The sequence below is a fragment of the Corvus hawaiiensis genome, chromosome 5, assembly GCF_020740725.1.
Source record: "Corvus hawaiiensis isolate bCorHaw1 chromosome 5, bCorHaw1.pri.cur, whole genome shotgun sequence".
NCBI lineage: Eukaryota > Metazoa > Chordata > Aves > Passeriformes > Corvidae > Corvus > Corvus hawaiiensis.
This window is the reverse complement of record NC_063217.1, coordinates 60457523-60481843: the sequence shown is the minus strand read 5'-3', so window position 1 is coordinate 60481843 and position 24321 is coordinate 60457523. Positions and strand designations below refer to the sequence as shown.

The 24321-nt window shown below is 41.8% G+C and overlaps 1 protein-coding gene across 2 annotated transcripts in view; it reads right to left on the bottom strand.

Moving 5' to 3' along the window:
- The window catches only part of ARHGAP10 (Rho GTPase activating protein 10), a 145430-nt gene extending 121528 nt beyond the window's left edge, over window positions 1-23902 (bottom strand). For both annotated transcript variants that reach the window (XM_048305191.1, XM_048305192.1), the window contains exon 1: window positions 23589-23902. In XM_048305191.1, the coding sequence (XP_048161148.1) occupies window positions 23589-23742 (154 nt within the window). In that variant the 5' untranslated portion in view covers window positions 23743-23902. The remainder of the gene's footprint in view (window positions 1-23588) is intronic.
- Window positions 23903-24321: the final 419 nt, after the last annotated feature.

The window sequence follows — 24321 nt, the reverse complement described above, 5'->3', positions numbered from 1 at the left end:
ACTAGACTATTGTGATAAATTACACTTTATGTCATTATCACAGCACTACATTTCATAGAATCATAGAATGATTTGGGTTGGATAGGACCTTAAAGATCATCTAGTTCCAAACCCCTTCCATGGGCAGGGACACCTTCCACTAGACCAGGTTGCTCAGAGCCCCATCAGCCTGGCACTGAACATTTACAGGGATGGGGCATCCAAAACATCTCTGGGCAGCCTGTTCCAGTGCCTCAGCACCCTTGCAGCAAAGAAGTCTTTTCTAAAATCGAATCTAAACCTACTGTCTCTCCATTTGAAGCCATTCCCCCTTGTCCTGTCACTACATGCCCTTGTAAATAGTCTCACTCCATCTTTCTCATTGGCTCCCTTCAGGTACTGGAAGGCCGCAATTAGGTCACCCCAAAGCCTTCACTCTTTCAAGCTGAAAATCCCAGTTCTCTCAGCCTTTCCTCACTGGAGAGGTGCTCCATCTCTCTGATCATCTTGGTCTCCTCCTCTTCCTCTGGACTCACTCCAACAGGTCCATGTCCTTCCTGTGCTGGGGACCCCAGAGCTGGATGCAGCACTGCAGGTGGGGTCACACCAGAGCAGAGAGGCAGAATCCCCTCCCTCATCTGCTGCCCATGGTGCTTTGGATGCCCAAGACACTCCAGTCATAAGCACACAGCCCAACAAAGTGCTTGTGACCCAAAGAAACGAAACTTTATTTCTCCCTCTTATTTTCATGCCACTGGATGATGCCACCTAACCATGACACAAACATGAGAACCACTTACACAAGGCATCCAGAAGTTTGCTGCACAGTGTTGCACTGAACAGCATCTTGAACTACACTTGCACCACAACACATCAAAGACCACGTAGCTCCTCCCCGCCTTCCTCCACCAGTTCATTCAGCTGAAAGCAGCCCAGCAGCTCTGAAGAGCACGACAAAAAAGTCCAGGCAGATCCCTTGCTTCCACATTATGAAGTAACAGGAAATACATCTCCCCTCCCACAGCCAGTTTCCACTTCAGAAACAAACACTGATGACCTGTACTTTGATTAACTAGTGTCATGTTGATCGTGGAGCATTTAACACAGCCAAAAGCCAGAACAAAGTTCAAACCAGGATGATAACCCCTACACATGTGACTGCTGGGTGTTTGAGGTGGAAAAGGCCAACACGCAGACAACACTCTGCCCTGGTTCAACCAAGTATTTCCAAAAGCAGATCAGGGAAAACATAATAGTGCATTTAGTGCAAACAAAAAAAAGCACAGTTGGAGACACAGAATTCACTTCCCAAAGAGCAGAAGTACATGCAGAAGAGCAGTTAGCATCTAAAGCATATATTTTGTAAGGCATCTCAAAGTCTTTGTATCCATCACTTCCAACCCTGCAAGTAATGTTAGATGATGTGGGAAATCGATTTTAAAAAGTCCAAAAGAACAACATTTTCTTTTTGTTTCTTTTTTTCTTTTTGAAACACCAACTGACACACTATTTTGGACAAAAATCACATACACATAATACCAGTTGGGATTTATTTTCCATGAAAGACTGTGTATTAGAACCAGTGAGCTGGTAATTTGGCCAAATTGCACATTCAACAGACATCACTGAACACCCTGATCAATGGCAGCACTACCTTTATTTCTGCTACCCCTCCATGTGCAAATGTAATTCCACAGCTAAATACGGGACCAAGATGCAAACACCCATTGCTGGGCTTGTGCAAATCCTGCATCCACAGGGAAAGGGCTACCAAGCACACATGGAGGAAGCACCTCACACATCACACTCATCCTTTTAAGAATCACAAGGGCAAACTGATTGGCAAGGAAAACTGGATTAAAACATGAAGTAAGTCTGACCTGTTGCTGGCTAAAGACAAATCACGAACCCACAGCAAGACACAGACTAAGTGTGACTCTGATGATATCATTTAGAGCAGCTCAGCAGCTGGCAAATGCCACACACATCCACGTTCTCCGCGCACACCACATGGCTGAGAGTTCCTTGGCAGGCTGCAGCCTGGCCACAGCACTGGGAGCACACCTTCTTCCTGAATCAAACTGGCATCTGCATGTTAGCAAACTCCCAGCTGCAAACTACCTGCCTAGCTTCATACACCTGCCACCATTCAAGCTTCCCAAGCTCAAAACAGCTGCAGTTAGGCAAGAATTCTGAAGGAGCAGGGGGCATAAATTGCATTTAAAAGTAGAAATAAATATATTGAATTAGGAAAACTGGCTTCATGCACAAAACAATAGAACTGGGCTCAAGAGACTTTGTTTCATGTTCCAGCCCATGAATAGACTTTGATAAAGTCACTGACTCACGCTGTGCCCCAGCTATTACACAGGAAGGTACCTCAGCGTCTTATCAGCAGGATAAAAATCTATTACTCAATAGAATATACTCAGCTATTCAGGTCACTACATCTTACTCTCACCACTTCTGCTACAGATGCGCTGGCAATGAAATAGGGTACAGCTATTTTACTACAACACCTATGAATCTTAAATGCTTGTGTTTTAAAACAGCAGGCAGAACTTACACTGTTCATATGTTAAAAGGGAGCATTAGTTACTCTTCAGGAAAAGAAGATGCATAAATCCACCATTAAAACCTTTGAAAAGACATCTGTATAATGAAAAAATAGCACTTTTGGAATTGAGGAATCTATGTTTTCAGGAAAATCAGTCTACATGCACTGACAATCCCAATTCAACCTGAAAGCAGAACTGTAACAAATATTTAATCAGATCTTCCGTTATAAGAATAGATAGCCACTATAAATCTTAACTTGGATGACTCTATACAACATGGTTAAAGAAGCAATAGCTTCAACTACATACAAAAATGAGTATCCTCATCACTGTTCTTCATTCTTTTTTAAATGTTGAATGAATCAAACATAACCTCAGAGTACATCAAGTGTCTTCATGTACAATTTTGTTTCATTTATTGGCTGCATTTCACAATAATGTTTGAATTTTTTTTGAAGTTCCCTAATACTACAGCAGAACAAAAAGGGATGATGCTGCAACTTCACACTTTTACATAATGTTAGACAAATGCTGTAATTTATAGTGAAGGTCCACTGCAAGCTAGTTGTCAACAAGTTGGGGGTTTATTATCCAGATCACCAGATTCATAACAGACCTAGATCACAAGCAACTAGGATGATGTTTAATCCTCTAGCTTCAAAATTCTTCCTCATGCTATGAAGACACGTCCATCAAGTCACATTCACACTGTGCAAGTATGTGAGATAAATCAGTCAATATTTATGGAAGCTGGAAACAGTTTAATTTGCTTATAGCCACACCTGAACTTCCTCCAGCATTTTCTAAGTGTTAGTCCCTAACTAGAGACAGAAGTTGTCACAGTTTCACTCTTGCAGTACTGGTACGGTTCAGCAGATTGAGGGAAGGGAAATTTCAGCAGGCATCAGGCCATAAGTTTCCCCATCCCTTCTGCATATGCACAGTTTAGCTAAGTATGAACTAGAAAAAACAGGAGGCATTATAGCCCTCTTGGGATATCTAGGCATCTTCAGGAAAAAAAAAAAAAGTGTTGAAGTCTGTATAAATAATATTCTAAGATTTTTATAGCACTAATTCTCTCATGGATCATTTAATCACTTCTGTAAAGTAAGAAACCCCATCACAGAAATCAGAGAGAAACAAAAGGACAACAAAAGGAAAAAACAAGAGAGCTAGCAATACACTAGGGAGGAAAAAAAATAACATCACACTACTAACTCCTGTGACACAGGTTAAGTAATATGCTGTGATACAGCCAAACAGCCCAAATAAGAATAAGATACAAACATTTGTTACAGTTTATCTTCTATTATTTTGAAAAAGCAGTGGGGTTGACGACTCCATAAAACAGAATTAACACTTCTTCAGTGAAGCTCAACTATTACCTCCCATCGACTGGACCAAAGGAACCTCTGGCTGCTGCACAGCACTGCTCCAAAGCAATCCAGCAGCCAAATTTGTGTACTGAGGAACAGGGTGTGACAAAGCCAGGCTATCAGCTGGAAGTTGCTTTAGACAGCTGCAAACCTAGCTTTTCTTTGCTTTCTTCAAAGGGGTTTCAGTCACACTCAAGTTCTACTTGTGTCCAAGGCCTGACAGAGTTAGAGAAAGCTGGAAACACAAAAAACCCCCCCAAAAACCTACAGATAATGCAAGACAGGCTCACCACATTTTTTTTTAAATGTTTTGTATATTTGGAGTTTCATTCAAATCCAGGAAATTCATAACCCACTCTGTGGCTCCAAGCAAAACATTAATAGGCAAAGTTGTTTTACCCAACTGGTGCAACTCTTACTACTTGCAGGAATGTGCATTTCAGAAAAATGCGACCAACTGTTACAATTCCTTCTTTCCTTGAATTGTTAACTTTCTTTTGGAGGTTAAAAAAAAAAAAAAAAAAAAAAAAATGCAGTGCAGCCAACCAAATTAAAAAGCGGAGGAAAGAATCATGAAGGCAATTCAGCAACTGGCCACATCTGGTTGAAAGCAACCACAACTATTCCTGAATATTCCCATTTAGCCTATTTTCCACAGTAATACAGAAAGAAATTTCAGAAATTTCCTCTGATAATGGGAAATTAAAATTAAGAAAATCTTAAAGTTAGAAAGCAACAAAACACACCCATGCAAAGCTCTTTTAAAGGAAAGAAGAAAAGATTCTTTACTTCACAATGCATCATGCACTTATCTTCCCTGCCTCTCTCTTAGGAATTTGCCTACAATATGAATAATGTCCATCTGAATTGCTTAAAAGCAGCTCTCTTTCATTTATTAGCGAGCTAAATATATTTTCACTTCTTAATATAAATGAGCAAATTTTGATCTGAAGAACACAGAAAGGCATTAAGGGAACAGAAAATAACTGTTCGTGCTCTTTCTTAAACTTCAAAGCCAGCATTTGCACGCTGTGTATTTATTCTGCAGAAATAATGCCCATAGAAATCCCAGGTCACTTAAAGGATTCTTCCATCCAATGCAACAGTTGGATGGTCTTGGTCATGTTATCTGCAATTTCAGCAAGCAAGCACAGGGACATTTCTGCACACTTAGGCTTTAGTTGCTTTCTTTTTCTAAATTGCATCCCTCCCCAGCATTAAAGAAAGCAACAGTAGCACTTAAACACTGCATGACTGTCTCACTTAATCCAACATTATAATCCATTAAAAAAAAGGGAGAGAGGAAACACGAGGTCAGTATTACACTAAAGAGATAGATGGTTAAATGTTACTGTTCCTCAGCACCAGGAAGGATTGACAACATAAGCTCATCCTGTGACTATCAGATACTCAGAATTAAACGGAAGTATTTTACAATGTCTGCACATTTCCCAATCTCTTCTTATCAAACAAGGAAAGTTCTTATGCTTTAATTAAATATATAACTAACCATTTGGCATAGCGAAACTGTAACCTTTTATTTCAGCACAGAATGGACGATGCATCTACACGTTATTTTTTTTTTCTAGATGTTCTTTCTGCAGTGCTCCCTTCCCAAAAACAACAGAGGCAACTCAATACAAACACATTCACTGCTGACAGGCCATGATTTGGCCACATGACTGTCCTGCCTGTATTTCAGGTATTAGCTATGTCAAATCTAATTATCAGAGACAGCTTGACAAGGTCTTTCACATTATACAGGAAAGGTGCACTTGCCGAAGGCCTAGTGGAGGCCACGGTGTAAAACAAATCTCACCCAGCTCAGCTGAGGCTTGCAGTTCTGCTGACAGTTTTGCCCAATAAATTACTCCACATAATAAATTATCTCAGTCTAGCAGGCCTCTACGAGGACTGTGAGGAATTTAGTGACCCACAATATGTAAGAAATACTGCCTCCAATGTTTACAGTCAAACAAATGAGGTCTTCTTCCTACATGATGACAGCTACAGAAATTATACTGGTTTTAATTGTACCAATTATGAAAGCTTCTGTGTTGGTTTGACACAGTGCTTCAGGCTATTCTGCCCTCAACTTTAAATCCTGCAATTCAAATCAGAACCCTGTCTAGGAAGGGACAGCATATCAAAGAAGGTACATGGACTGAATTACAAGTTTTTCTAGTTAGTGGGTGTTTCTTCCCTTCATTTTCTGTCATGGGTGAATGGTGCACAGATACCCGGACGCAACACACACATACAAGTACCACTGGGAGCTCATGGGAACACAACATAAACATGACTCATATCACCACAATTTTCCTGCAGAAATACCCATCCAAAGCAATTAAATGTTCAGACAGTATTTCAAGCAGGAATGTCTAACTTTAAGAATACAAGGAAAATTATCCAAGGGGATGCATGCTGGCACATCAGATTAAGCAAGCATCCAGTATAGTGGTAAGCAAGAAAGAAAAGCGCAATACCCACTTTCCTCAGAGACCTTGCAATAAAAGTTCTGCAATAATTAATACTTCAACTCCTTTGCTTCTGTGTACAGAAATTACACAAACAATTGTTTAAATAGAAATGGCAGCTACATTTTCCAGGGGTAGAGGCAGAGCAGGCAGGGAAAGCAAATGTTCTGCAAGGGCACAGGAGAACCAAGAGGAGGAAGTTGCAGTGCCTGAGACTTCGCACCAAAAGCTTCAGCACAGGACAAAGTCTCTCACAGACAGGCTCTGGCACTACTAGAAGGTGTATTAACCTGGGATGTTGCACTGGCAGCAAGAGATAGTATCAAACCCCAGCCCCAGGGCTGCATAGCATCATTAGCTTTTCCACTGGAACCTCCAGCAAGACCCTTCTATCTTCTACCATCACAGCTTTGCATCTGGTGTGTGCAAGGCTCTGAATACAAACGTGCACCCAGGTGAACACAGGCCCCCAGTACTGTCAAATATTTGCTTCTTTTTTCATCTTCTTTAGAGGCACATTTAAAGCTGGAAGCACAACTTGTACTAACATATGTCACTAACCACAAGAATGCTCACCAAAGTACTGTATAACTGTGGGGTGATGCAAGAGAAAGAAGAGATGCCCTGGGATGTCGAGAGACAGAGTCTGATGAGAAAGAAACCTCTAAAGAAAAATAGAAATAAGACCAGATTCACTCCTTTGAGAAGACTTCTCTGTTCCTGTGGCCAAAATCCACAGCAAAACATTATGGCTTTTCTCCAGCACAGCCCACTCTTTCAAAACAAGTGATTTGATCTTAAATTTATTTAGAGTGTAGAGTTAGCAGTAGCAGACGCTTAATAAAACCAAACATGAGTATCGCAAGCTGATCCTCCTTATTTCTACATCACAGCAACTTATACCAAAACAAAGTAAAACATGCCAAAAACCAGTGTAGGATTCTCAGACAAAGGTAGTACAGTAAGTTTTGAACAGTGCTCACAGTTGCACAGATTATACAGAAATGAGGGCAGAAAATGGATGGTGATTTCCTAATTACAGCCTAGTAAATGAAGAGAGTTTTCCCCATAAAAAATTAATTTCTCTCAGTGAAAGATATATAGAATCATTATTTAATCTTTCTGTATTTCAAACTTTAAACAAAGTGCCATCAAGAGAGATGAGACAAATTGTTCACATACAGTCAGCTATATGGATACAAAGGGAAAGGAAAAGCACTCATATTTTCTTTCTCATCTATGGTTATGGGAAGAAGGAGGGGAATCTTCCCCTGATATGCCTCAATCCCACAGCAAATGGGAAGCTCTGCATAAAGAGTCTTCTTGTTCTCGGTCTGATGTCAACTCAAAGCACAACCATCCTCTTGTCCTTATTAGTAACAGAGATTAAAATTGTTTTATAAGGCAAGTAAAATTACTAATACAAACATAGTTTCAAAATTGAAAACTTTGTGACTATTGGCAACTTACAATTAAGCTGGCTTGCTGACTGCTGCCCATGAAAAATCTCAACTCCTTTCTGATTCTCAATTTATCATTTTCTTTCCCCTTGGTGTAAACAAAAGCCACAGTTGCTTTACATACATTCTACAATCTTCACTCCTGGCTTCCAAAGATTCCCACTACTCTAAGACATTTGTTCATAATTAATCCATGTAAAACAACGGAACCAAGTAAGATTTAGTTCATGCCTCATATAGCAGTTCAGTGGGAGCCACCTGCTTTGTGTTAGGGCAAGACTTGAGCTAGGATTCACTTGCAGAGCTTTCAGATAATTTTTTGTTGTTGTTGTTGTTAGTTACCACCGTCAACAGACAGAAAGAGAAGGATCCAAAAATTCAGTCAATTACTTTTAGGGCTGGGTAGCAGCCAGCAGGAATACTCACTGCTGGGTTCAGCAGAGGTTTGCCAGATGATGAGAGATGTTAGCATCAGCAGGGAAAATTTCCTTTCTTGGCTTGTATCTGTTGAAGGCTGCAATCACCAAATTAGGACTAAGGATGGGTTCAGAAGGAAAAATTTAGGGCTAAATTTAGGACTGGTGCCAGTAGTAACTGTCTGTAAGGGCAGAGACTAAGTTGGGTAGGGTCACTGACTGGAAAAGGAGAAAAGGGAGTCAAAACTGGCAGTGAGCTTGAAATGGCGCAGCTGGCTCTGGCTCTATGTGAGGCAGACTGCAGCAAGGAGCAGCAGGGAGGCACCTCTGGGCCAGGGGACACTGCCAGCATGGGCACAGGGTGGCACAGCCACCTGCACTCTCAGCCTGAATGGGCTGCTGGGCACAAGGTGACATTTGGATAAGCCAAAGCCACTGTACAGTGACTACTGCAGTGTCTGTAGATTGTTGTCTGACTGGATGTAGTTCTGGAACCAACTGCTGGAGTCGGGGCAAGTTTCCAACAACACAAGCCAAAACATTCCCAATTCTACCAGAGCACCAAGCCAAGAACAGGCCCATGTCCTTCATATTCCAGAAAATCCAAAGAATCAAACAGATGGATTCACCACCTCGCTGGAACGTTTAACATGACTGCACGATAAAACTGAGCATTTAAAATCCAACACACCATCTTCAAATCTCCAAGAACCTACACCAAAACAATTCTGATCACTGGTTAGGGAATTCAGTGGGCAGTCTGAAACTCTCATACAATTCACAGCACAATCCCAATGTCTCCAAGCTGTCTTTCAAAACAAAATATGCCAATGCATGGGTAATAAGGTTAAATGTCAGGGCCTCCTAATAACTAACTCCATCTCCAGTGAGGTCGTGATGTGCAATCCTCTCTAATCACTTGGCCTCTCACTTCAGGCATCTGTAAACAGAACTACAGCCCAACCTACTGTGCAGGATGTTGAAAGATTCCCATCTAAAATGCTTTACACACTTAGGATTTTCAAGTGCTATATAGGTTAAGAGATTTGTTTATTTTTAAGACTAATCTCATATTATTGTGTTTTAAAGTGTACATACTTTACCTGACAAAAAAACCCAATGCTACAAATAGAACACAGGGAACCATTAGCAAGACTTTAAAATGGGTTGTGACTTGGCTGATCATAAGTAAATAAACTCACCTTTAATTCTCCTGGTGACATCTCCTGCAAATAAATCCTCCTACTGTTGTTCTAGTGGCCACTCTAAATGAGAAGCTTCGCGCTATCAAGAATCCCAACCACACCAAGCTGTTCACTGCAGGAGCTTAGGGCAAAGCAAGGAATTTCCCTTTGACTTGAATTCCTAAGTATCCAGTATCACTAAGAGTACGCAGAAGAATTAGTCACTGCCAGACAGACGTGCTTCATTTTGCTGGGACACAAAACAACAACTCTCAATTCCCTCTATTCACACTCATTACCCACTTACAACTGCAACTATGTATCTTCTTGAAATGAAAACAAACATTAAACCAGCTCAAAGACAAACATCATTGTAACTTAAGAAAACAAACAAAAATTAATGGAACTGATTACGACACCAAGGAATTCGCAGCTCCGTACACTGCACATACCACTAAAACATTCCCATGGGCTTTGATCCAAAAACCACGAGAAATTCGCGAAGTATCAAAACCCAGTTTGAGAAAACTGACTGCCAGAAACCAAATCCAACAGGTCTAAGCAAACAGAAAACACAAGGGAAAAGGAAAACAAGTGAACAAATTCACTCAATAATGTGAGGAGCAATAAATGAATGTGGTAGCAACAAATGAATGCTACCACAACAATATTATCATGTTATACAAAACAGTATGATTTTTTTTCTTTTTCCCCCTGGAAAAGTTTACAGAATCTGAAAAGGCTGAGGCAAACTGCACTAGAGAGCATTATAATGGGTCCTCTCTGGAAGCAAAGCAACTGGGAATAAGCAGTGTCTTACAAAAAGCAAGCAAAGAAAGAAAGCCCACCACACCCCTCCTCAGAAGAGAGCTGACATGCTCTCTTCCTCTGACATTATTAATTACTGACATCAGTGTATTCCATCCACTGTTTTACAGAGCCACAAAAGACATGTCTTTTCCCCCTCTAATTGTTCTCCTGTGACTAAAAATTCAGCTGACATTGGCAACACCAGTCTGAACATACCTTTTCCAAAGCCTAGCAAGGAATTAGAGGTACCTACTTCAAAGAGGCCTTGATTCAGTTGTCCTGTTCTACAGCACTATCCCAAAATCTTTTAGGAACTATGAGCACGTCTCCATGGTAGCATGTGCTAAAATCTATGCCCATTAGACCTTTGCTGCTCATTGCTAATACTCACACTAGAACAGTCACCTGAGTTTGTTCTATAAATTTTCACCAGAAAGGCAGCTAAAAACATCAAATGAGGTGAAGAAGGCAGCAATTTCTGCTGACTATGGCAGGAATCATCTGAAAAATTACACTATTCAGACCTCTCAGAAGGGAGACAGAGAGAGAGGAAACAGAATCACCAACCACTGAGCTCATGTCAACTATTTTCCAATCAAATTCCTTCCTGGCATCCCCCCACGTCTCTGCTTGTCACTGGGAATGCCACCCCAACACACCCATCCAGGCACTCAGAACAAAACTCAGCAGCTGCTCATATCTCTCTCGGCTACTACACTAATAATAGTGTCTAGGAAGCAATGTTCCAATAAGACCATTCAATAATGTCCTCATGATATGTGAGATCACCTCCAGACCACTATTAAATACGGAAATATTCTGTATTTAAAATAGAAAATGAAAGAAAGGGTTTCAGGAAAATAAAATTCTATCAAGAACAGCATCCTTATTCAAAAGACAACACTCTTTACAGTTAAATTCTCTTAACAAGGCTTTGCCATCAAACCTGACACATCAAAAGCATACAATCCCTTTTATCTGCTCACGAGTCTTCAAGATTCTAAAAGCAAGCAAACCATAGCTATCAGTACAGGAAAGGAAAGCTTTATTTATAAAAATACTGAAATTGAAATAAACATGGATAGAATTCTTTGGGAGTTATTTGACATTTTCGTGGTATCAGAAGCTTTTGTTTCAGGAGGGGCTCTGATTACTTGTTTCTGTTACATGTTGCTTGCCAACACAGTTAAGTTCCACTGAAAGAAACCTTTCTCTGTACCAGAGAGAAGTGGTGGGGAGGCACTATCAGATTAATTGCCCGTGTGGTTCAGCTGCTTCCTCCATCCAAAACAACACTGCTGCTTTTCTTCACTGACATCTTACTTCCTAATTCCATTTTTAAATGCATCGACAGTAATTATGCCAAACTAATTTCCAAGAAGGCATCAAAGCCAGGTTCCTTCTAAACACTTTCACTTCAAAAACAACAAAAAAAGGTATGAGAGGAAAAAAAAATACCTCCTCAATGAAGCAAGCTTTTCAATAACTTCAATAACTTTACCAATCTGAAGTGGACTTCAGTACATCCATGAAGTGTTATAGCAAGGTTGGCACACCTGTTTTTCTTCACATCTGGATACTTTCTATTAAAAAAGTGAATGACGAAATGTTATAAACCTTAGAAAAGCCAAACTGCTGACTGAAATTTCCACTGGAATAATTTGCATGGCAAGGGCAGAACAGCTGCTTTCTGAGCTCATACTGCCATGCCCTCCATACCGAGATGTCCACCACATGCCTGTAGGAGAATATGGAGCATTCTTCTCTCAGATTCTACATTAAGCTAATTTACTTGAAAAGGATAAAAACAGTTTATAACCACTGCTCAATTCAAATAATGACTTCAGAAAAAGAGCAGTGGGTGCAGTCTCCCCTAATGCAGAAAGGACTGATACACAACACTTGTCTGTGACATTTCAGTATTCATTAAATGCTTAATAGATAAATAATCCCAAATTTGAAGCAACAGATTAAATAGTGATGGAAATAAAGAGATAAACAGGTGAAGAGTTTGCCCAAAGCTGCTCACAAAGTCACTTCTCTAGACACAGCTTGGTTTTTTGTTCATAACATAAAATTATTCATGTATATGAAAAGAGAACTAACTTTGCAGACACGAACCATGTTCACTATAGGAAGATCCTCAGGACTGACAGCAACCTATTTCCAGCAACTAAAAAATAAAAAGTGCCCTATATGCAATACAAATTACATTGCACCAAAATAGAAGATATTTTTGTAAATTAATAAAGAGGAATTCATACTTAAGACAGACTCTAATTACAGATACATGAAAGTGGGTAACAGAGGCAGGAAGGGAAACTGAATTTCCAGGTAAGTGAAGGCAAAGAATAATTTCTGTTGAGTCTCAAAGCTACATTTTCCAAATAATCTTTGCATCTTGGACTTCACACACTATATATTATGTATATCTGTATACATGCAGTAAAATTTTCTGTTAGGTCAATCACACACAACCTTTCTCGTGGATCTTCAATCTGCTTGTTTTCAGATCTCAGCCCTCTCAAAGGGCATTTCTATTCACCAATACCCTCAGAGCAAGTTACACTACGTGGCTCAGTAGGTTCAAATCTCCTTCAGTTTTGCTGTAGGTCCTCAGCAAAGTTCATCCAAATACAGTGCCAAGTTCTACATATGACATTAGATTAGAGATGCAACACAAACATTTCCTCAGTTCAGCATACTAACTACATAAAAACTTGAGCTGCATGTCTGGAGCTTAGAACCACTCCTTCACAAACCATTGCAAAAACCTGCAGTGAAAGGAGAGACACAGGTGGCAACAATGAATTTCCGTGCTTCACTAGCTTGTTCCCTACCCCTCAGGATGGCAGCCTTCCCCCTGAGGTGCAATCCTACAGAACCCCATGGGACAAGCAGTAATAGTGCTGGAAGACGCACAGGTGTGTTTTGTGAAACAAAACAAAAAAATAGCCATGGGAGAGAGGAGCATTTCTTTTCAGCATAAAGCTCCTCTACTTCTTATGTTGGTTTTGGCTGGGGTAGAATAAATTTTCTTCTTAGTGGCTAACATGGGAATGAGTTTTGGATTTGTCCTGGACACAGTGACAGTAACAGGAATGTTTTTGTTATTGCTGAGCAGGGCTTACACAGAGCCAAAGCCTTTTCCACTTTTCGCACAACCACACTAGCGAGGAGACTGGGAGTGCATGGGAGATTGGGATGAGACACAGCTGAGATAGGTGACTCCAACTGATGAAGGGATATTACACAGAATATGCTGAGTTGGAATGGACCCACAAGGATCACTAAGTCCAATTCCTGGCCCTGCACAGGACATCCCCAAGAGTCACACCATATGCTCAAGAGTATTGTCCAAATGCTTCTTGAACTGTGTTAGTATTGGTGCTGTGACCATTTTCCTGGGGAGCCCATTCCAGTGCCCAACCATCCTCTGGGGAAAGAACTTTCTCCCAATACCCAACCAAATACTGATACAACTTCAGGCCATTCCCTCAGGTCCTGCCACTGGTCGCCACATAGAAGAGATCAGTGCCTGCTCCTCCTCCTCTGCCTCACATGAACAAGTTGAAGACTGCAATGAGGCTTCCCCTCAGTCTCCTTTCCTCCAGCTGAACAGACCAAGTGACCTCAGCCACTCCTCATACGGCTTCACCTCAAGGCCTTTCACCATCCTCATGGCCCTCCTTTGGATGCTCTCTAATAGTTTAATACCATTCTTATATTGTGGCACCCAAAACTGCCCCCAGCACTGGAGGTGAGGCCAACCCAGTGCAGAGCAGAGCGGGACAATCCCCTAATCCCCTCTCTTGCCCAGCTGGTGATGCTGTGCCTGATGCCTCCCCAGCACACAGCCGGCCCTCCTGGCTGCCAGGCCACTGCTGGCTCATGTTCATGTGCCCATCAACTGGGGCCTCCAGGTCCCTTTGCACAGTGCTGCTCTCCAGCCTCTCGTTCCCAGTCTGCCTGTACATCCAGTGTTGCCCCATCCCAGGTGCAGAATCCGGCACTTTCCCTGGCTGAACTTCATATGGTTGGTAATTGCCCACCCCTCTATTTTGTCGAGGTCTCTCTGAAGGGCCCCCCTGCCTTCAAGGAGTCAATAGCTCCTCCCAGTTTTGCATCATCTGTGAACTTGCTTAGTATCCCTTCCAGTCCTGCATCCAAGTTGTTAATGAAGACGTTAAAGAACACAGGGCTAAAGATGGAGCCCTGTGGAACCCCACTAGTGACAGGTCTCCAGTCTGATGTCACCCTATCCACTGCAACCCTTTGTGCCCAACCCATGAGCCAGCTGCTCACCCATTGCATGGTGTGTTCATACAGCTTGTCTAGAAGGATCCTGTGAGAGACAGTATCCAAAGCTTTACTGAAATCCAAAAAGATTACATCAGCTGGCTTCCCTTGATCAGCCAGGTGTGTTACCTTGTCATAAAAGGAAATCAGGTTGGATAGGCAGGAATTTCCACACTCTATGATGCCATGATCAGTATATAAAGTAGGGTGAAGAAGGAAGAAGTGGGGGAATGGTTGGAATAACAGCATTTGTCTTCCCAAGTAACCCTTACAGATGATTGGGCCCTGCTCTCCTGGAAATGACTGAACACCTGCCTGCCCATGGGAAACACTGAATTAATTCCTTGTTTTCCTTCATTTATGTGCATGGCTTTTGCTTTCCCAGTTGAACTGTGTTTATCTCAACCCAGGAGCTTTCTGGCTTTACCCTTCCAATTTTCTCCCCGATCCCACCGGCTGGGGGAGTGAGCAAGTGGCTGAGTGATTCTTGGTTGTTGGCTGGGGTTAAGCCATGACACTCTTAAAAAAAGGCAGTAATTCCAGGTAGTTTGATTTTTTTTTTTTTTTTTTTTTAGCAAAGATGCTGAATCCCCTGGAACAAGGGAACAGCTAGGAAGAGGCACAACAGAAATTTGAAACTGTGCATTTTGAAATGACTGAAAGCATAAAATGAAGCACAATAAAAGAACAGTAATATTACCACAGAGCAAGTGTTTGAGAGCAGACAGGACAAAGTCAGCTTTGTTCCTGAAAAGCTTGCAGGCTGAGGAGTTGAACAGACAAAAGCTTTGGAGAAACAGTCCTTTGGCTCGTGACTGAGTTTGTCAGTCAGTCCAGGCCTCTCCAACAGAGAGAGCTTACAACCTGATATTTTAACAAGAAAAAGGTATGGACAAGTTACACTGTCTTGCTCTCAGAGCACCCATGTGTTTCAAAGGCTGACGCTATGCAGCACTCGCTGTCTGTTAATCCACATAAGCTGCAAGCTCAGCCCCACAACGGATTTCCAAGAACTGTGACCCACTGTCAAAATGATATTTTGACAAGTTTGTGTCAGGTCCTCCGTGACCTGGCAGCATGCTCCCTCCACCTGCTTGTAAGATAGTGGGATGTCTTTTGAAGAAGCACATCCTAAGCAATTATATTTTCACTTAAAACTGCTACAAACTTCCTTGTATTATTTTTTGTTCCAACATACCTACATTCAAATATTATTATTTTTCAAAGCAAGCAACTCTAATGACTGACAAAATCACAGATTAAACCTAACAAAAATAAGATACTCTCTCTCTCTCTCTGCTTGGGAAAACAATCCAATTTTTGAGATTTGATACATCACAATCTGATTTTTCTTAAGGCTTAAACACTTCACATGTGACAAACTTCATACTCCTCACCATCAATTCATTCATTATTTCTAAGCCCCAATGCACCAGACTAATGGAGGAAACAGACATGTTTCAAAGCTAAAAGCCATTCACCAGCAACAAAGTGGCTGAGAACCTATTCCTGGACACCACACACAGTACAATGTCCTTCAAGGCCCAGCTCTGGTACACAGCCCTGCTCAGTTTCATCCTGGATACTCAATATTCCCTGCCAAATTAAACAAAGCATTGTTTTTCCTCTTCAAGGACATGAAGTCCCAACCAGCCAGGTGCACACACAAAAGCTGACAAGGACCCAGGGAAGCTGTAACAACCAGATCTACTGAGACACAAAGCCCCTCTCTGATCTACCTATCGAGCCAATAACCTTCACTTGCCCAGTCCTCTCATTCAAAGAGGCAACAACAGGAGGTTTATTCAAAGGTCTGGGCTGTAGTAAAACCACAATCTGTTTAATAACACTGTGATTTTCCATCCTTGTAGATTATTTTTCCCCTCAAACTGCTCCTTTCCCACAGAGGACAAGCCTAACACGAATGATTTACAGGAACTTCTGATTTAGCCTTGGCCTGTGATGGCCACATAGCTTCTAAGGGCCTGGATGTTTTCTCTCTATTTTTATCCTGAAAAATGAGCAAACACACAGGATGGAAAAGAACAACAAAGGGAGGAAACAAAAACAGGGCAGAAGGAGTAAAAGAACATGGTATCTGCAAGAAGCTCCATCTATAGTTACAAGCAGGTATGGAAAAACAACATGACATTGAGATTGTCTGTCGCAAATTGCCAAAAATATCTGTTTAGAAAAAGAATTAGAGGACAGTGCAAACCAGGCCACAGACTTCCATTTCCGGTATCTTATTTCCCAGTAAGATACCAAAACACGTGCTTTGGACAGAAGGCACACATCTATCCCAGATGTATAATATAGGGCTTCATAAATTACTGCCCTCTCTCTATCAAAGTCACACCCAGAGGAAAACAACCTCCACAGAAGCTGCTGGGATGGAGCACAAGTGCCTGCTTCAACTCATTGCAAAACTGATGGCCGAGTCTAAACTTGGCAAGGAAGATGCGCTTGATGTAGCAACAAGGCAGATTTTGGGTGCTGATTAAGACTGACAACTACAGTGGGTGGCAGCAACCACCAGCAGAGAGATGATAAATTCCCTGAACAGTAGTTTCTTAAACTATTCTGCCAATATGTGCCCAAGTTTATTTGATCATATATTTTACATTCATTAGATGTTCCAGAAAGCATTCAACTGCTCCAAGTTTCTTAATTAGCCAACTCAGAAACCTGAAGACTTTTAAAGGATAGCCAAAACACTGAGCATACTGTAACATCTTAAGGACAACTGTCATAGAACGACAGTAAATCTGGTCTCAAAACTCAGAAAAGTGGCATTAGATACAAAAGGAAGCCCCATCAGACATAAGCAAATCATAAAAATTATCTCAAGAAGCCACAACCCACACTATCAAAACATTAAGCATATTGCCAAGATGCTGTGAACTCTCTCTCTAAAACAGCCAAGCCCCTGGTTTTTAGGTTAACGTGCTAAGTGTTGCCGTAGTGACTGAAGTTGGCATTGTAAAACAAAAGCACTACAGTCAATGTAAACTTTATACATTAATTATGTCATGTTACAAAACAGCTGGGAGGGAGGAGACAAGTACCGGGATGCAGCTCTTCAGTGCCATTCCAAACATGTTTCCCTGTCTAAACAAAGGGCAGAGCACCCAGCCCTGTTTGTTACGTCCCAAAAAAATATCACCATAGCACTCTCCTTCCTGCCCCCTTGAAAAAACAGCTGTGCCAGGCAGAAAGAGACCTTCTGCCTCAATAAAACTGTTATCAAGTTATTTTAGACTGGACTTGAGAAGTGTTACCAGTGTCATAAGCTCAGCTTGCTAAAATTTGCAACATTTTTGCAATACAGAGCTGGCAAGCACAGGATAATTTTAGGAACAGCATACACCTACAGCCTTAGCAGTGGGCCTATTTTTCTTCACTTAATTGCAAGCAGTTCTTGGCACTTTACAGCCTGTGGGGCAAATCCACTCTTTTTTACACCTCCTTAAGACAGACTGAGATTCCATATAACTTACATATAAATTACAATTCTTAAAGTCTTGTCTTTAAAAAAATATCAAGGAAAAAACCTTCTCAATATGATCTACAGACAACTTCTCTAAAAATTATAAACTTATTTCTGTTAGTTTTGTCCTGAAGGCTGACAATTACACTTATCAGTGATGCTCTCTTTAATGACCATTCACACATTTTATCTAAAGCTGAAGAATGACACATTTTCCCAAAATGATTAGAAGACAAAATCACTTCATTTAACAAGCTTGTCACTTCCTTCAGAACTGAGAAAATCCATATAAATTCGTGAAATTTCATATTTTCTGATATCACAAAAGTTCACTAGCACAACACTCTGCTTTCAATACAGAAAAAAAAAATGAACAGTGGAACATCTACAGGACAAAGACAGTAATGGAGCTAACTAGTAATTCAAGCTGAAGAGACGAGATTCAAGCTGGCAAACAGGCATCCTCCACAGAATGAGTCTGACACTTTTTATAGCCACTGACACAGTAACGAATGCTCTACTTTGGGTGGAGCTAAACAAAACGTTCTTTAGAGCACTTTCTTAAGAATAAGCATTTCCCTGGTCCTTGTACAGAAGCAACTTTATCTGCAAGCAGAAAAGAAAAAAAAAAAAATAAATAAAGTGCTGTCATAGTTAATTAGGCCCCAGCTGTGGTAATTATCTTGAAGGGAAGGGAAAAGCAACATTCTATTACATTATTATCAACAGCTCTTTCTTTAGGGAAAGCTCTATCAGATGGGCCCCAAAGACCTGTTTGCCTTAGATTTCTAATGAGCTCAATAATGGAAACATTTCCAATAGAAAGTTGGGGTTTTTTAAAGGTACATACAGCTCAGTAGCCTTTGCAATACTGCCTTTGCAGTAATTTTTATCTAACTTGACCCCAGTAGGGTATATATCAAATTTAAATCTCAGAGTGTTCACATACAGCATTGATTTGCTTATGGTTATCACACTTAAAGCACGCCTTAAAATAGAAATAAAGCTTGGATTTGAGTTACTAACTGAAAAATAAATTAGCTTTCTAAAATGCTAAATGTAAAGATTTATTCTTTCAGAGGTCTCACTGAATTCAAGGCAAATTAATCAAATACAGAGCCCTAACTAAGCACAATTGCTTTAGGAAACTTTGCACACAATTTCAGCTAAGACCCTCTTGCAATATTCCCCCCTTCCCCATCAAGTAAGAATGGCATCAAGTTTTTACTCAACCTTTGGATTCTACCTAAACCTTTAGTGAATGTCCATTTCTTCTCTAGGAGTTATTAATAAGCTCTATATTAGTGGTTTTATCTTCTTTGACGTGCACTGGAATGTCAGTAGAACATTTTTGTTGCAGAAAATTCCTAAGACTTTGAAAGCTGGCACACATTACACATGGTTTCATAACTGCAGATTATACTAAGGAAAGCTTTAAAAAATGGACAATAAGTGCTTAAGAAAAAAATATACCACAGCTCAAGTGGTCTGAGAGGATTTTATGCGGTGTTATTATGTGGATTATCACAGCCTTTATATTCTCTTAATAATAAATATACCAGGTAAGGCCAAAACCTAACCTAGACCAATGTCTGAAAGGTCAACCACCACCACACACTAAGAGAACTGGCCAAGAAAAAGAATATGGGTTTGGACAACTCAGACATCAGACTGGGGCTTGGGACCAGGTTAGGTTCTTCAGCCATCTTTGTTAAAACAAAGACTCATCAGTAACTCCGTATATTCCAACAAACTCTTTCTACGCATTAAATAAATCTGGATCTCGTTTTGTATCCTGTCTGGAAGAGTGCAAGAAATAACTCTTCTGTAAAAACAAAATGAAAATAGCATTAAAAACCAGTCACTGAATATATTGAGCTGCAGTGGTTAGCCAGGATGCCCACTGCACCAAAAACATCCACCTTCTGTCACCGAAGTTGACCCAAACAGAATTCTGCTCGGATTTGAGCCTAAATCCAAGAATGGGGAGGTTCTGCCTTCAGGCACATGGAACAGCTGTGAGCACACACTCACAAGTATCCTTTGCAAAGCCCCTGTGAGATGCCCAGGGCCAAAACCTATACTCCTGCTGACTCTTCCTACTCTACCCTGGTGTCCCATAAGCAGTGGCAGCTTCTGCTGTAGGTATACAAAACAAAACAAACAAAAAAAAAACCCTTCAAAAATATCTTCAAAAACCCCCCAAAATCTCACACTCTTGTGAAGAGAACAAGAGTTGGACCAACATAGGCAGAAAAATTCAGAATAAATACATAGTATTTATCCAGTGTATTCTTTAGCTTCCAACAAATTGCACTGCAAATTTTTAAGAGCTCAGAACTAAACTTCTTAAGTTCCTTTAATGATTCAGAATAAGGATTCTCTGATCAGGCACCTTGAAATTCACTTTCACTGAAGCACAACTACCTCCATCCAGAAGTTATTTATAAACTATATTGATCCTAACTTGTTTAACTGAACTGGAATCCCATGAGAAATATGTAATTTCTATTTTTAAAAGCATATGTGTATACCACTTGTATTTACTGATCAGTAACAGTAGGGAAAAAATGGTTTTGTACTCCTTTTAAACACATTTAATTGTCATAAAAAAAGGAAGAGCTACCTATTGTTTATTCATCCTTCCAGTATTTAGCTTGAACTAGACAACTTGGTGATTCAAAGCCTGACACAGGAAACAGACAGCTTTGAGTCACTCTTGTTTATCTTTCTATCACATTCTTGAAACTGCTGAAACTTTAAAGTGTAAAGATATACTTGCAGTATGCTTTACTCTAGAGATTCAACAATTTCAAAATGCAATTTTTTTTTCTCTTTTTTAAGCAGTATAGTCTTGTACTAATAAAAAGCAAATTCTTCTGAGTTTTAGGTGAAAAATACAATCGCATACAACTGAGGAGTCAAATGGAAAGGAGCCAATGAGAAGATCCACATCATGGTACTGTTGTGCCCTGCAAGACACTGATGGTTCCTGTGAATTAGAGGGAGTGGTAGCAGTATCTGCTTTCACCTGTCAAGATGTAACCCAGTGCAGGCAGCATCAAAGTCACTTACAAGGCTGTCTGTCAGGCAGGAAGTGGGATCTATTCAATTGCATCAGTTATTCACACCCAAAGAATCCCCATAACGTTTGTTGTCAGCTTTACAAATGAAATAAGGAAATTGCTAAGGGAGGGAAATGCTGGCAGTCTCTATTGCAGTCTCACAAATTACACATTTCCCACAAATTCAAGAACAGTAGTGCACCTACTACATTTTCTATTTTACAGACCACTCAGAGCAGCTTATTACACTCACATATCAATTACACCAGAAGCAAATCTCATATTTTACCAGGTTCTAGAAAGATAGAGATTTTAGCTATTATTAAAATGACACTTTTTGTTCAAAAGACTAAACTCATTTTCTAAAAATTGTCAGCAACTGTTGTCTAAGAGACAGTCATCTAAGCTCACTACACCGTGCTTTACTATCACATTCTCAAAATTGCAGTGAGCCTATCTTTGTGCAGAAAATGCAGTTTGGACAGAAATGAATAGACCATTGTGTCTAGACCACTTCTCAAGCTTGGTTTTTGGAACAAATACTAATCCCATCTGGTTTTCTGACAGCAAATGAATCAGGTTCCTCAAAGAATTTAGATGATAACATTTTCTTCTGAAAACACAAGGAAGACCAATGCCCTAACCACTGGTGTTTTCATGGGTTTTAACCTCTTGTGATTCCTCTGACTCAATTTATCTTTAAATGTCTGTTGAATAGTGGCACTCCTTCACCAGCACCAGAGGAAGGCAACTCAGCTGCAAACCTGTCACTCAGGGCACTCTAAAAGAGGAGAAATAACTGCAGAAAACTGAAACATGGAAGGAAGGGTCTAACCTGTTTGTACTTTCCAAACAAGTATGCTGAAGACGTTTGTTAGAATAAGGTACAGCAACTAAACTCAAAAATAAACCTTCTGACTGTCATCTCAGAAAGGAAGGCATTACTTAGACCTGAATACCAGGCAGGATCTCAGATACCTTATCTAAATATTTCTCATGGGCTATTGTATTTCATCAAGCAGTCTGAGGCCAGGTGACCCTGGCCAGCACACCTGGCTTCCACCACACACAGCAAAGCACCCTGAGCACTGCACACAAAGCCAATTTACCAGCACAAGATTCTGGTGTGTTGTGGACACACAGCTGTGGACAGGACACTCATTTGAATTAGGGCTTTCCTCACCACAGCCAGCTCCATGCTTTCAAATTAAGTTTTGTATACATAACTGTACATGAACAACTGAGGGTTTGGGACAGTTGCCAAAATACTGTCTAGATGCTCCAGGAAGAGAAGTGGAATGATTTCCCTCTACTGTTCTTATCCAATTTTAGGACACTTTTTTATGTTACACTCCAAGTTAGGATGATTTATACAGACACTTCAAGTCACAGATTTTGAATAATCCTCTAAGATCATGATTTGCAGTAACTGAATGTTAAGTGGCCAAAGAATAACAGTTACAGATAAGTGAAATTTGATATGGCATTTTCTAGCAGAGACAAAACCAGAAAACAAGGTTTCTTCATTTACAGAAATGAGTTAATTCTGTTTCTAAAAACTTCACCATATCCAGACAGCTACACTGATCACTGGCCAAACCCCTATCAGTTTAATGGAAACATCTTGACAGCATGGTTTCCTGCCTTCAGAAGTTTACCATACCAGAGGTACTGTACAGTTCTGAGAACACAGTGCCAGAGCACAGTATTAGTGTTTTATTTGAATAATTGCTATAGCAGATCATCCTGCTAAATATTTAGGCGACTACAAAACTGTGATTGAAGTTAATGGAAAAAATCACGTTATGACAATACTACACTAAGAACATGCATGAACATGGTCATCCGAGGCAAAAAACCACGATTCCCACATAAAACACATTACAGTTAACTACTTATATATACTACGTACATACTCAACGAGTAAACGCAAAAGTAACAAAACACTATCCCGTTTTAAGAGGCCAAAGGCATAGAACTGGTAACCAGCGCTGTCAGCACAAAGTCTAGTAATTCCTGACCACACTTCTTTTGACAAAGGTATTTTCCAGCAGCCTCTCCACAGGCTGCAAATTCTCAGACACGACAGGGTTATGGTCAGGTAGGCGATTCACAGCCGCTCAGCTTGCGGCGCGCCAGTAACACCTGGGACCGAGTCCTCCCGGCGCATTCCACAGGGCAGCCGGCTCCAGGCTCAGCACCGCCGAACACAGAAGCCAGGCCCGGCCCAGGCACCGGGCAGATGCAACAGGAGCCACCCGGCGCTGCCACAGCCTTTATCCCTTATTCCACTCTGAGGAGAAGCGTTGGAGAGGACCTGCGTCTCCAGGCGGCTGATGGGGAACCCAAGGGAGCGGCTGGAGAACGCCAGCGCAAAGCTCTGTGCCACAAAGGCGAGCGCCGCCGGCTCAAAGGCGAAAGCTCCCGACGCCGGGCAGCCGCCCCCGCAGCTCCTCCCGCTCCCCACCACTCACTCTTGGTCGCGGCGATCAGGTTCTTCCCATCCTTCAGCAACTCCTTGATAAACTTATTAGTCTTCTCCAGCTCGGCCTCATGCGCTCTCACTCGCTCCCTGAACCAGGGGCTGTCCAGGTAGCAGTCACTGAACTCCAGCGGCTGCAGCCCCATGGCTGCCACCGCCGCGCCGGGGCTCGGCTCCCCGCGAACCGCAGCACCACCGCCTTCCGCAGCCGCGGCCACAAAGACGGAGCGGCGGCTCCCCCTCGTACGGCCGGGCGCGGGCAAAGGCGAGCCCAGCTCAGCGGAGCCGCCCTCTCCGCAGCCCCGCCGGGACACGCCCGAGCGGGGCGGGCAGAGCCCGGCGCCCGCCCCTTCCGAGCTCCCCGCGGCGGCAGCGGCACCGGGCGGGGGGTTGGGACCGCGCCGGTGCTCCCCGGGCAAGGCAGCCCGGCTGGGGCGCTGCGGGCGTCCCCGAGCGGGGAATGCGGGCAGGTACTGCTACTAGAGAGCGCTCTCTGCTCCGCAGAGACACCTCGGCAAAGCTAGAGATGGGCAGTCACCAACAGCGTGAGGGGCAAGTGCGGGATTCTACACCTGGGGCGGGGCAGCCCCGGATGTATGTATAGCCTGGGGAACGGGAAAGCAGCGCTGTGCAAAGGGTCCTGGGAGTCCTGGTTGAGGGAAAGCTGAATGTGAGTCAGCGGTGCCCTGGCAGCCAAGTGGGCCAGCTGTGTGCTGGGGACATCA